Here is a 14,775-nt window from a genome sequence, read left to right as displayed (position 1 = left end):
TTCAACATTAGGTTCAAGCACAGACACACAATCCTAATGATGTCATATGTCTAAATCTCTGTGTTTAACATGCAGAAAGCTCAAATAATGTCACATCCTATAGTACATCCTCTGGGAACTGTAACATGCATTGACAGATGGAGAGTACAGGCCCTTCTCCCACCCACCAACCTCCAGAAATTATTTTAATAGTCATACAATCTCCTTTGCTAATTTACTCTCCCTTCTCTTTCACTTTCACCTCTTATGTTTTCGGTCTCCCCCCTCACCCTCTTCCCTTTTTCGTTTAATTGGCTTTGTGGCAGATGGGTGGCGGTTGGGTTGTGGGAATAAGTCTTCATGTGGGCCCCCGGAAGATTACACTATTAGCACTAGTAAAGATGACAGCGGCACCGTAACCTCCCTTGTACCACACACACACACAAACACACAAAGTACTAGGTTTAAAAGTAACCCTAGCTAGGCCTCAGCAATTAACACACAAGAAAAATACTGGTTTGTCCTTGAGCCTGTCACTCAACACTAAATAAATGGCCTAGTATGTAATCACAACCAAACCCACCAACCCCACCCCAACACACACACACACACCACACACACCCACACAAACACCAAACAACCCCCAACCCAACACACTCAACAGGAATTTAGCTTAGCTTGACCTAAGGAAAAAGGAGAAAAGGCCCGGGTTTCCAATGTCAGCCAAAACTGAGCCACCGAGGCACATCTCCTACTATTCAAATAGAGCGGGTGTAAAAATTTAGCTTGAATGTCTAACCTATGACTGAGTCAATTCACAACTGGGGTTGCAGCAGTCACTGTAGGATTGGTGGAACTGGAGGGTAGCTGTGGACTGGTACTGCAGCCGTGCATTCCACCCGGGCAGCCAAATGCTCTTGAGCAAGGCACAGAATCCCAATGCTTGGGGCCCTTCCAGGAGCAGCCCCTCACTCTGACATCTCTCCATTTAGTGCATGTATAGGTACTGAGCATGTGTGTGTAATTCAGGCCTGTGTGTAATAACAACAAGTAAATTGTAATTTTCCCTTGTGGGAATAATAAAGGATACATACATTAACAAAAATAACATGAAAGCTCACTTGTATTTGCAAGAAAGACGAGAAGCAAAAGCTTTGCCACTGAGGCAGAGCGAATATTCATCATGGGATATATGACCCAAAACGTGACCACAACAGCTGCTGACAATGGCTCCAGTTTTGTTAAGGCATCTAAGATACGTCACACTGATTTGCCAGCAGTTGTTTCCAACCAGAAACCATAACTGATATTGCGATAACAATAAAAGGCACAATAATTAGCTCTGGCTTGTATTTGTATTTCTTTAAACCAGGGATCTTCAACAAGGGGCGCGGCTCAGAGTCAATGCAGAGGAAGACCCCTAAACCAATTTAAACCAATCACACAAGCCCCGATAGTGGGGATAGCGAGAGGGGACAGACATCCAGCACGTGAGAGAAGCGCCGGATGTCAGGCTTTATCCGCGCAACATACATTCGTGGAGCGATACTACTGTTAATTCAACAGTAATGTTAGCTTTCTGTCAAGGTATAAGAATGTAAAAGCCCAAACCAATTATCAGTAAATCTAAAAAAAATACTATAATAACTTAGTTGTGGTTGACTAAGTGAAGCAAAATGTGGAATCCTTATGAAAATTAATATTTCAAGCCGTTGGTAGCAAGTTGGTATTATGCAGCCAATGTTCCGTCCCATGAGAGATATTATTAAATTTCCTCCAGGGTTCCCACCAGGACTACCATGCCTGGTCAAAGCAGACCAGAGCAGGAAAACTAAAGGGCTCATGTTGCTACTCCACCATCTTCAGAAAGCTGTCTCTTCCATGACTGGAGAGACTAGGAGTGTCAGTTACTTGGCTCCTTCTTCATCTGGGTCAAATCAAGTTCAACAACAGATGCTTCTTACAATCTGACACAGCGTGTTTTGACATGACACTGGGGAATTAACTTGATTTGAACATTTGCACGGTACTAAATGTGGTGAGTGAATCCTGTGACTCATCCATCATCATCCATTCAAAACACACACAAAGCAAATTCAAAATGCATGGCTGCCAAACCGAAATAAAGCTGTTTATCTTAACTCCTCTATTTTTTTGAAGGGACAAAAGGAGCGCAAGACTACAGTTAAGCCAGTCTCCTGAATTACTTATTCCGACATAAGAAAATGTTAGAAATGCCCTTCTGTGATTACAGATTCAGAGAGCAGCAGAGAGTATTTTTGGCTTGAGATTTTGGCTGACATTCAGCTGGTTTTGACATGGGAAATTATTAACTAAACATTAACCAGAAATAAAAAAAAAAATCCCCCAAGCTCAAACACACAACATGCTAAGCCAACATTAGCCCTGTCCAAATTCATCTGCTTTTCAACAGGGGTAATTTAATATGCCAACTATGAACAGCTGGAGGGGTGATTTAATTTAACTTACTGTATTTGCTATCCTTCCTGTTTTTCAAAGTACAACCCACAGTTTAAATACATGGTAGCCAAAACATGGGTGAAACTTTGCCAATCAGCATGTGTAGTGGGACTGACAGACAACTGGATGGACAAAGACACACAAAAACATGACAATGTAAGTGTTTGGGAGAGTAAACCAACTTAAACCTGACTTTCACAATGAAACAGACTGGACCTTGTCTACAATGATTTTTGTGTTTATTGTTTGTTAGGTAAAAAAGGACTTAGTAGTCCTACAGTAGTTTAGCGCTGTAAAACTAACTCACACAACCATGTTCAAATCCCAAATACAGTACCATGCACAGCCTTTGTTACTTACAAATACTTGCTCTAAACAGCTAATTACATTCTAGTTATTGAGCAACACCTTGCTCGGGGCTCTATCTCCCTCTCAGGGAGTAACAAAGGAGAAGGAAAGAGAGGTAACTTGATACAGATGGATGGTGTGCGTCTACTATTGCACTCAGACAGTGTGTAACACAGCACCTTTTCCCCTTTCTTGCTTAAAACTAATGCCCTTACATGTAAAAAAAATTAACAATTCTCTGGAAGTATCAATCACATAACTATCTAATTTCTTTCCGTTTTATAATTTCTCCCACTGCTGCTGCTCAGATTGCACCTTCTGCAAAATGTCAGCTATCGTCCACATTCAAAAAAAGGTCATGAGTGAGTAATACACACGCATCTATGTCTTCTAGGAACAGTAACATGTAGTGAGAGGATAGAGCTGCAACATGAGAACGAAGATCGACTGTCACCTTTTCTTAACTGTTTCACTGCTCCTGTTAACTCTTTGATATTCCATGCCTGTGTGAAAACCCCTTAATTACAAGTGTGGCTCTATGTATTCAATTTGTTCCACCATAACTTCCAGATTATTCGGGGCAATGGTTTAAAAAACGCAACCCGTTTCTCTCTGTAAGACAAGGCCTCTTCATTGTTTTCATGCATTTCTAAGGATAAAGGATATTGGATATAATAATTATTACAACACTGCCTTGATTTAAGTACATAAAACCACAAATTTGCCCAGTCAAAGTTGAATTAATTTAGGCAATACTAACAAGAGTGCAACATCTTTTGACCTCAGCCAACAATATTTGTATTTGTGACATTTGTTAAGGATTCTTTCTTTACAGATATGAGCCATCATAGGCTCTTTACACTCTATGTGAAGTGTGTGACACTACAATGTGAAACTCTGCAGACTGCTGTGCTCTATTTGTCTACAGTTTCTGCACCTTGTCACCAAAACAAAGACGTGTGCATTTTTTGTAGGTGGTGACTTAATGTTTGATTCCTTGACAATGTCCCACAATACAGTTCAGTGCTACAATGTAGATGTTTTTTTTAAAAACAAATATATGTAATTCCACCTCTTATTGACAACAGCAGCTATCCATTTTCACACACAGTCACACACAAAAAAAATTATATATTATTATTTTATAAATGCCAATTCCGATAGATCGGGAAATGCCTAATATCGGTCCCGCGATATATTGTTCAGGCTATACACACACACACCACACACCACACACACACACACACACACACACACACACACACACACACACACACACCACACACACACACACACACACACACACACACACACACACACACACACACACACACACACACACACACCTTACCTCCATGGCTAATGCAGCCGTTGCTGGTCGTAGTGATTCAATAGATTGGGCATAAAGGTGGTGTTGTAAGGCAGATCCTGGCACATTCTCAGTCTGATGGGCTCACAGCTAAATTCACTGTGGCTCTCTATGGACTCCATATGAATGGACAGAGCGGGTGTAACCAGGGAGAAGAGAACTAGTAAGATAGGGATGAAGACGACGGAAAAACAGACAGGAACTCCTTGTCTGCAGTAGATTGTTGTAGTTTTTGAAAAATGGTCTTTCATAAGTCCTCTTTCAAGTGCTTGCATGTTAATGATAGACATTTCTCCACAATGGCTTAGTCTGATGACTTTATCATCCCCCAGACAACCACAAGTTAGCCCCAAAGACATACATGCATTGTTTTTAAAGCTTCTTAACATAAAAAGCAATTGAGTCCATTTTTAGATTAAATGCACCTTAACCTGCACATGTGGTGGAGTCCCAAATCATCTGCAGGCCATGAATCAAGCTGTTATTGTAGTATTTGCTTTTCTTGCAGCATCTCAGAATGAGTCATGTGAATTGTTCCTCATTTGAAGAAAAAAAAAAAAATGTTACATGGTTTTTCTCGACCTCCTGGTAATCCCCTGGTCAATGACAGATCCTCCCCGTTCCATCCTCAAACCGAAAGCATGTCGCTGAGATAATAGATCCACCATCAGCCATCTGCTGGAGGTCTCCTCTGGGTTGCTGTATATCTCTTTCATCCGTTCTATATTGTGTGTCTCCTCTCACGCCATTTCCAGTGATGTTACACAAAAAAGTCTGAAGTTGAGCCCTAATTTCATTATCCTCCAAATGATTTCATTGGTTCCTCTGGAAGATCCAAAATCCTGTCTTTCAACGTGTTTTATCACACTGGAGTCCATCCATCAAACAGGTCCTGCAGGTTTAAACACACAAGGCCTAATGGTCAAACAAACACAGTGGGCTTGCTTAGAGCAAAGTTGCATTGTATATGGTATCGTTTCTGATCAGCATAGCCACACCCTTGTCTCTATACAAGGCAGGATTCAAATATGTGATGAAATATACTCCAGCCAATTGGATGGTACTTGTACTGTAGTAGGTAACGTTAGGCATTTCTGTGTTGAACCTGCAATGTCAAATTATCTTCGTCTATGAGTTGCGTGAGCGGGGTCACACGAAGTTCATGTATTAGACTACTGAAAATAGGTTCAACGCAAATCACGCCAACTAATGCAGATTTCAAACTGTGAATGTAAAGGTTAACGTTACACCTGCGGATGATCAGACACTCCCACGCTCTCGTGTTTGTGTGAGGTTGGCCGGGCAACAGTGGCGTTCCCCTGCGACTTGGTGTCTTTATGGTTGGCTACACAGTAAACTTAATTTTTTTTTTTTTTTTTGAAGCTTAGGTAATATGAAATAAAGGAGTAAAAAAGGATGTCCATTTATTGAGGTTTCAATTACACCTGCGTCTACTGCTCGACCGTTAACGTTGTATCGTTAGACACAAGCTAACTTGCGTGAAATCACTGATAGCTAACGATAACGATAACATTGTACTCAACATCTCTGTAACGTACTATAACAGTACATGGTCCAGGTCATTTAACGCTAGCTCTCTTCAGAGGAGAACCTGGCTAGTTTTAGAAGGCACACACCTTTAAAGGCTAGCGTTAGACTCCGGTGAGGCATCTTTGCTGTGTTGAATTAAGAATCACACACGGTGACACGTACACGAGAGCGTATCAATCTTGGGAGCTGTGTGTGTTTGTCACCGCATCGTCTTCAGACCACCACCGCTCTGTTTGTGCACGCTTCGTTTAAAGCATTTATAGTTGAAATCTGTCGGGCTTGCCGACAAGAATACAATAAGTAAATCACACAGTTCCTGTCCGACGGTACAAATATAAATGCTTTACCTTCTGTTATGGAATAACGAGCAGTTGAGGCGCTCCTTGGCTCCACCGGCTGTTTACTGCAGTACTTCGCTGTTCCACTGTTTGCAGCTGGTTGCCTGCAGCTTGCAGCCAACACGTCGTGCCCACGGATTCCTCGTGACCGCGCAGAGATATAGGAAAATTGTCCCCAGGGACGTGGCATGCAGTTATCTTACTGTATAATTGTCAATACTTTTAGACATATGCGATAGGTTTTTTTTGGCAAGAAAGCGTGCATGAGCCAGAAACACATTCTTTTAACTGCCATTGATTATAATGTGTTGTCTCCTATAACAAGTGGACAACACAAAAACTAGGTAGGGAAACTGTGCGTGTGTTGTGTCTACTGGACCTATGGAGTTTTTTGGGAATGTTGATATTATACTCACTTAAATTTGTCATTAAAATGTTATGGGTGTTCTTTCACATAAGGCATTTATGCTAAACACACTTATGTGACCACAGCACATTAGTGTGTTTCTCACTTGTAACAGAGACCTCTAAGGCTCCAGAGTCACCAAGGATTCAGCATCATTTTTAAAGGTCACATTAAGGCCCTGTTGGGGTTAACTGGATCCAACCTGGGACCCAATATATACATGGCAGTGCCTGTAGCAGCAGACAGGACACAAAGGGTGAAACAAATTTAAACCAAAATCTGCCACTGAAGTCAAGGCAGTTACACACTCAATCCAGTGCCAGGTGCAAGGATTAGCATTAGCAAAGATGGGAACTAAAAAGAAATACTAAGCACCAAACTAAACATAAAACTAAAAGCACACAAATATCCAAAAGGTAACATTTATTAGAAATCTTTATTAGAAATATTCATAAAAAGTATACCGCAAAAAAAAAAAAAAACATGATGCAAATAATTAAACATACTATCCATACTATCCATAAAAAAATAAAAAAAAAAAAAAAAAAAAAAATCAGGCAATAAATGTTACAAAATACAGCAACTTTAACAGTTTACAGCTAAGCTGAATAAGGTGAAAATGATGAGTGATGATGACAGTGGGTTTGTCCTAGCGGGCAAATTCTCATTTGGAAACAACAATGCAACCACCAAAACTTTTGGATTATATATTTAGCCTAATAAGTGCACTTTAAGTCATTCAAATCAATGCTTTTAAAAAATAAATGTAAATTGTTTTTTTAAGTTGATCAATTTCAAGAAAATAACAAGCTGGTTTTCACATTGATAATCTAAGTAATAATAAATATCCTTTCACAAATTAGTGATTCGCTAGATGGTCAATTATTTAAAGAAAAATATAAGATGCGGTACCTTTTTAATTGAACAGCATTTTACGTAAACTTCAGATATGGGAGAACCATTACTTCACAGGAGCCGATGTCCCCAAGAACCAACTGATATTGCACTCAAACATACTGTACAATATATCACAAGATAGTTTGCTTGAAACCAGTTAATTTGTCCTGATACCACAATAAACTTGCTTCTATACTCATTCATCTTTTGTTTCCAATTATATATATTTCACGAGTTCAGTGTGACATCAACGACATACTGACTGGAATGGCCTAACAGATTTGTTGGGATTGTATCAGTCAGCACTATGTCAATATTTATCCCTTACAGCCTGAGGATTAGTACTGCGTGCTATGATTCCTTTCCACACAATTGAGCACGGCATTAGATTAACCGTTTCACCGCTGATCTGATTATCTCTGTCGTTGAGTTGTGGGGGGTATGTGGGCCAGCAGAGGCAGCTGGCCCACATACTAGTTTTACCTTTTATCATTTCCCCACTCAACATTTAATCACAGTATACTGTACATAGCCGTACACAAATGAACTCAAACCAAACAGCTATTTACAATCGTGATTATTGTTTTAATTCAGGGCATCTTTTTTAAAATAGGTCCTTGACACTGAATTTTAGCAATGTGAATTTTAGATTTGTAGATTTATTTATTTGATTAAGACAATGCATACATTAATCAACATTTCTGTAAATGCGCCAGTGTTAGCCAGTCGGCTAATTTTCAACTCTAGTGCTAGTTAACAAGCATGGATGTTTTCATGGTGGGAAGAAAGGAGGAAACCCTCACAAACACGGGGAGAACATGCAAACTCTACACAGAAAAGGCCCAAAAACAACCTGGATTCAAACCAAGAACCTTCATGCTGTAAGGCAGAAGTGCTAACCACTGTGCCAGCTTAGGCAGCATAATGCTGCCTTAGGTGATGAGACCTTCTGTAACTCTGGGTCCCTACAGAGCAACATTTAAATCAGCTATTTCAGTTTCTCCATTCTTTTGTCATTTTGACACTACATATGTCTTACTAAAAGCAAAAGCAACAATACAGTACAGTTAAACAAAACAGAAATACCTTTTGATTATATTCTGTGAGAGTTGATCAAACCTACATTTTTACATAGCTTTTCAAATGGTTTGTGTTTTCTTTCTGAGGCATTTAAAAAAGAAAATGAAATTCAATCAACTCTAGCACGAGACGAACAAAGACGTGGTTAGAGGAAAATTTAAAATAAAATGAACACAATGTAAAAAAAACAACTTGAATTAATGTGAGACCAATTACTGTATCTACATAGAAATAAAAATAACGTGGCAATTTATAGCAAACACATTAAACAATTGACATCATATGACTCCACATAACAGTTTACCATCGTGCATAAGTAGTTAGCATGAATCGTCATTATTTATGGAAATTAAAACTTGTATGTTTGCAAACATTGATGATTGTTTCTTGAATGCATCTCAAATGCAACAGAGGGTTTTAGAATCTGTAGAAATAGTATATTAAAAACCTAAAGCTAAAATTTACCTTTAATGCCAAATTATTTGTTTATATTCTTCATAACCAGAGGTTTCTTCATATGACCAATGTACTATTGAACATAAACAGTCATGGATGGATACTAAATTTGTATCTCATTTTAGCTTCCACACACATATACAGAGGCTTGCAAAAGTATTCATACCCCTTGAGTGTTTCCACATTTTGTCATGTTACAACCACAAATGTAAATCTATTTCATTGGGATTTTATTTCATAGACCAACAGAAACCTGCACATAATTGCAAAGTGGAAGAAAAATGATAAATGGTTTGTAATGTTTTTTTTTTTTAAATAGAAAACTGAAGTGTGTCATGCAAAAGTATTCAGCCCCCTTTACTCGGAGGCGACGTTTACACGTAGTCAACTTTTTTCATAAATGGACATTTCAATCTCCATTTTCAAAAATAACATTGTGCACAGCTTTCAGTTTTCAGAATTTTGTGTTCTTTTACACGTACCGGTGTATATATGTTGGCAAGAGCATGCCAAAACTATAGGTGGCAGCCTAATGAGAAGCTCAAGCCCATATTAGCCAATCAGAATCCCAAAAATAGCAACAGCAGCAACTAATAACTTCCTCTCTCTTCCTCGGCTGCCTAAATCTCCGTTTGCCTCAGTTTACATGCAAACAAAGATTTCCAAAATCTCCACTGGCTGGAGTTTTTAGAAAGACTTGTTTTCAGCATAGACATTTAAATAAATGGACTAACAGATTCCGTTGTTCTGGACGGAGAACAATGAAGGATATTAGAAGTTATTTTCCGGTGAGTGCTGAGCGTTACTGCGCAGCCCCCAACTGAGCTTGACGACGTAGATGTGACGTGAGCAACCTGTCTGAAAGTTGTAAGTCTTCTGGTAGCTGTGCCAAGAGAAATCTCAATCATTCCCAATCAGCAGAGACATCAGCATAGAAAGCATAGGTATATGTTAGGAGATAACATAGGAACAGGCTAATTATTGCTAACTGACATGCACAGTTACCATTAGTAATTAAACCTAAACAGCTAATGTAAGACAAAACTGTCTGTGAAATTCTCCTAACAATAAGGTGATTTGCCAACTATGCGACAGCAAGTCGCGTGGTTATGACACAATTGTTACCATATTTTTATAAAAACGTCTGCTATGGATCCATAACATGAGCTACAAGGTAATGGAGCCTTTTATAAATTGTTGTGTTTCAGACAAATAGAGTCTTGAAACGCTCTACACTTAAAGAGGAGAAGCTTACCCTCCGATTTTCAGAGGCAAATTCTCCGTTTGCGTATAAACGAAGGGCAGAAACGAAGGGAAATGTCTAATTTTTTCAAAATAACCATGTACGTGTAAACAGGGCCTGATACCTCTTAATAAAATCCAGTGCAAACAATTGCCTTCAGAAGTCACCTAATTAGTAAATAGAGTCCACCTGTGTGTAACCTAATCTCAGTATAAATACAGCTGTTCTGTGAAGGCCTCAGAGGTTTGTTAGAGTGAGCATTAGTGAACAAACAGCATCATGAAGCCCAAGGGACATACCTGACAGGTCAGGGATAAAGATGTGGAGAAGTTTAAAGCAGGGTTAGATTATGAAAAAAAATACCAACTGCAACTGCGCAACTGCAAACCTACCAAGACATGGCCATCCACCTAAACTGACAGACCGAGCAAGGAGAGCATTGATCAGAGAAGCAGCCAAGAGGCCCATAGTAACTCTGGAGGAGCTGCAGAGATCCACAGCTCTGGTGGGAGAATCTGTCCACAGGACAACTATTAGTTGTGCACTCCACAAATCAGCCTTTATGGAAGACTGGCAAGAGCTGTTCATATTCACATTAATGGCGCTTTCCATCCAATCTGATTGAGCTTGAGCTGTTTTGCAAAGAAGATTGGGCAAACATGTCAGTCTCTAGATGTGCAAAGCTGGTAGAGACATACCCCAAAAGAATTACAGCTGTAATTGCAGCGAAAAATGGTTCTACAAAGTACTGACTCAGGGGGGCGGAATACTTTTGCACGCCACACTTTTCAATTTTTATTTGTAAAAACATTTGAAAACCATGTATCATTTTCCTTCCACTTCACAATTATCACTTTGTTAGTCTATCACATATAATCCCAATAAAATACACATTACTAATTAATAATATTTGTGGTTCTAACGTGAAAAAATGTGTAAAAGTTTAAGGGGTAGGAACACTTTGCAAGCCTCTGTACGCACACCTAATCTCAATATCTGCACAAAAGGATCTGGACTTTGGAATGCACCTACTGAAACGTACATTGTGTGACTCATTGTAAATTAATTTATTATTTATTGGTTTCATCATCAGGTACAAATGCATTGACATTAACCCAACTGAATTCTGCTCACAGCTTCACACACAAGATAAACTGTTTGGTTTATAAATGACAACAAATTGAGCCACCTGGTAACCCATATGTGAATCAGCGTATGGGTCTGTAAGATACCACCAAGCAAGAACCAGTTTCTTTAAATTGACGTCACTCCCATTCCACAGTGACACTCACCTATGTGACTGTAGTGCAAATGTACTGGTCTCACTGTGTAGCAATGCCTTTTGGGATTCAGCTGTGCTTGTCTACGCAGAGTGGTGTCCTTCCTGCTTTTTGATCAGTTAGGCATCAGGGTTCAAGCGCTGACCAATCAGGCGTCGACTGTGGGGACTGCACTCAGCTTCTTCCTCCAACTGGAAGAGAGAAAGGAAGGTCTGTGTTATTATGAGCAGGTGAGTGGGTTTGTCTGTTCTTTTCACTCACAGGAACAGAGTATGACAGACAAAGTGGGAGTAGATGAGTGTGGATAAGTGTTTGAGTTCGACCAAGTGTGTGTGCACGTCTTGAGTCAGATTTAGACCGACACACCAGTTACACCCTTCAAGCATGCCCACCTGCCCCCCTCCCCAACACACAGACCTGCTCTTTGATGTAGCTGTTCCCACAGGGTGCCAGTCCTCTGAGAACCAATCCAACAATGAAGCACCAGAGAGACAGTCCAGCCTCAACCGCTGCCAACAAAGCACAAGTAACCCACAGCGCCAGGGTGGTGTCCTAAGAGACAGGAAGTGATGGGAACGAGGGGGTAAAAGTGTGAAATAAAGTAACACTACAAGGTTGAATATTTATCTTGTGATGTCTTTATGGAATTCCATACCTCAAAAATTGCTGGGGAAAAACAAAAAGAGGAAAATACAAAAGAATAGAGTGAGGTGGAAATTTAAGAGTCAAGTTTAGACTCACATAGATCCTTGTTGTATCAAACGGGCATCTGGCACTGACAGGTGAGCGAGCATTGGTGGGCACCATTGTGTCATTGCATCCCAGCATCAACCCCTCACCATTGTGGGCAACAGTGATACTAATTGCCAAGAGGAGCCCAGTGCAGCATGCTGCTGAGAGCAGGGCATTTAGGAATGATGCAATTAGAAGACCTATTTGCTGGGGACACAGAAACAAAAACCTATAATACAGAAGGGGAGCTAACTATTTAGAAGACACGGAATGATTGACTGGAGTGATTATATCAGTAGTTGAAAAATATTTAAATTCTTACCAGTTTTAAAACATGCAGGTTCCTTGACACCACAATGGCAATAATCCCAGCAGCAATGCTCTGGAAGATTCAAATGACAAGATGATTGTTTCAGCTTTGGAGTAGGGTTTATAAAATGACGGAACACACATAGTAATCCTGGCCCCAATGATGTGAGGCTGCATTTTTCATTTGGGTGCCTGGCTAAGAAGACTTTAGACACAAAGAAAGACATGAGTCTTACTAATGACAGTAAGTAAGAAAAATGGAATGGAAAACAGTGCTGGTAAGATATATTTAGAAACTTGTCTTAATATTCTGTCTGTATTACTTGTAAATTTTGTAAAACCCTGTGTACAGTGCATGGAGTTCATTTCAAAGAAATGTGACATTAACCCCATCTCATCAACAACTGCCTGTTTATCTGATACCTCAATGTAATGAAGCCCTGGAGCAACTAGTAATCGGCTTGAAAGAAAAAAAAGCGCCCTTATAAGAGGCAAGTTCAGTCTTGAATGGTGAGAAAAATACACAACACTACACAAAGCTAACCATGCAAATCACTTTTAATGTTCAAATGAATATCTACAGTACACACCCATTATTCTATATATTTTACAAACCATAAGCTTCTTGGTGCTCATTGGATATTACAAAGGATCAATGTCTTAAAGGGGTGGTTCAGAATTTTGGACATAAGACATAATTTCCAAGTTAGCCAGTGTGCTTTTTAGTTTAACACTTTTCATCCAGTCCTTCCATTTGCAGAGTTTGCCTGTGCTAGCCTAGCGCAACTCAACAGTATCTGCTAGCCTGCCATTAAAAACAGTCTTGCCCACTCCACGGTACACTAAAGGCAAACAAATTATAACGCCAAACTATCGATGTAAATGTCTGTTGATAGAACACATTGGCTAACTTGTAAATAACGTCTTATGTTCATAATTCTGAACCACCCCTTTAACGTATTGACTCACCAGCAGGCCAGAGGTGACAGAGATGATGTTGGCTACAGTATATTCAGTGGTGATATGCTGGCTGGGTTTGGAAATGTGGCGAAGGACATTGCCATGGACAATAGCTCCAAGGATGAAGTTAATATGGCCGACTAGGATGAGAGTTAATCCCTTTTTCATCAGCCTTCTCGGCCCTTTGTCCTTATCTGGATAAAAGAAATACAAAAAAACAACACATAAATATTAAATACAGTTCACATTTAAAAAAAAAAAACAGTCTAGCCTGAGTCAAAGTCTGAAAACTGGTTGGTTAGAGAGTTTATACATTATGTTACATTATACCCATGTTGCACACAAAGAAACATTTTTTGCTCCAAAAACACTTCATTCATTCTGTGTTCTAGCCCAACTGATAGTTAGGTTTATTTATCTTAACTCTACTACTTATCTTAAGTAGCAGAGTTTTTTTCCCCCAACACATAAAGGAATGCTTTATTTTTCAATTTAGCACGAACATTTAAATTCACCACATTTGGAGATACGTGGTTTTCAGTGGACAGGACGGAGATCGAACAGTGGCAGACAAATTTAGTGGGGTAAAAAGTACAATATTTGCATAAATGGAAAATACTGTACTTCGTTACATTCCACCACTGATTGGATTACATTTGTAATAAAATTCGTTTTCCCTAAAAAAAAAAAAAAAATACACCATAGTTTTGCAAGCTTTATATATATACATATATATGTTAGTTTTAATGCTTATGGGGTTGACATGCATTTGCATGAAAGGCTACATTTACTCTCACTGCCTCGTGTACCGAGTCACAGAGATGTTAGAAAGCAGTGAGGGGATAAACGGGATACTTTTACAACAGCCAGTTATTAACGTTATACAATTGATTACTTCGCACTAATACTATATGCAAAGTTTAAAAAAAGAAACAATGGCACCCTGCCTGCAGGCCTGCGACCAGTCACCCGTCGAGGCAAACTAGCGTCGGACACTACTTTCCGAAAGCGAGCCATTTTTCAATTAGATGTCATAGTAGCATTACTCACCAAAAGTGCACATCTCTCTGCTGTGTCAGAAGTTTCGCTTTGAATAAACAAAGAGCCGTTATTTTTGAGCAACTGTTCAACAACAGAGAAAGAGAAACTCCAACGTCCCTCTGTCCACTTCCTTATGACGTCAGGAAACTCACCTGCAAATTACCTGTGGCTTGCTGGACGCTGAGGGGCGCAACAGTCATTCCAGATTAATTAAAACCATTCGCTCTGTCATTCTCACAAACACTGGAGAATCACAACACAAATGAGAAAAAAAACAAAACTAAATATTTTCTTTCGGACAGGCT

At 39.5% G+C, this 14,775-nt stretch overlaps 2 protein-coding genes across 2 annotated transcripts in view; both read right to left on the bottom strand.

Moving 5' to 3' along the window:
* The window catches only part of LOC116692314 (frizzled-3-like), a 35,982-nt gene extending 29,791 nt beyond the window's left edge, over positions 1 to 6,191 (bottom strand). The window contains 3 exon segments of the mRNA XM_032520502.1: positions 4,160 to 4,182; positions 4,185 to 5,069; positions 6,076 to 6,191. Coding sequence (XP_032376393.1) covers positions 4,160 to 4,182; positions 4,185 to 4,566 — 405 coding nt within the window. The 5' untranslated portion in view covers positions 4,567 to 5,069; positions 6,076 to 6,191.
* A 4,597-nt stretch (positions 6,192 to 10,788) lies between these two features.
* krtcap3 (keratinocyte associated protein 3) lies at positions 10,789 to 14,646 on the bottom strand. Its single transcript, XM_032520527.1, has 6 exons — positions 14,480 to 14,646; positions 13,439 to 13,623; positions 12,483 to 12,542; positions 12,170 to 12,367; positions 11,846 to 11,980; positions 10,789 to 11,619 (listed from the first exon to the last, which is right to left on the bottom strand). Exons 1-6 carry the CDS (start codon positions 14,490 to 14,492, stop codon positions 11,548 to 11,550), a joined length of 663 nt encoding a protein of 220 aa, XP_032376418.1. The 5' UTR covers positions 14,493 to 14,646; the 3' UTR covers positions 10,789 to 11,547.
* Positions 14,647 to 14,775: the final 129 nt, after the last annotated feature.

Source organism: Etheostoma spectabile, chromosome 1 (assembly GCF_008692095.1).
Source record: "Etheostoma spectabile isolate EspeVRDwgs_2016 chromosome 1, UIUC_Espe_1.0, whole genome shotgun sequence".
NCBI lineage: Eukaryota > Metazoa > Chordata > Actinopteri > Perciformes > Percidae > Etheostoma > Etheostoma spectabile.
This window is presented reverse-complemented; position numbering and strand designations above follow the sequence as displayed.

Coding starts and splice junctions, on each gene's coding strand:
- krtcap3 (XM_032520527.1), bottom strand. Junction 12,543..13,438: donor CTGTCACCTCTGGCCTGCTG/GTGAGTCAATAC, acceptor TGAATCTTCCAG/AGCATTGCTGCTGGGATTAT. Junction 11,981..12,169: donor TTGATACAACAAGGATCTAT/GTGAGTCTAAAC, acceptor CCTGTCTCTTAG/GACACCACCCTGGCGCTGTG.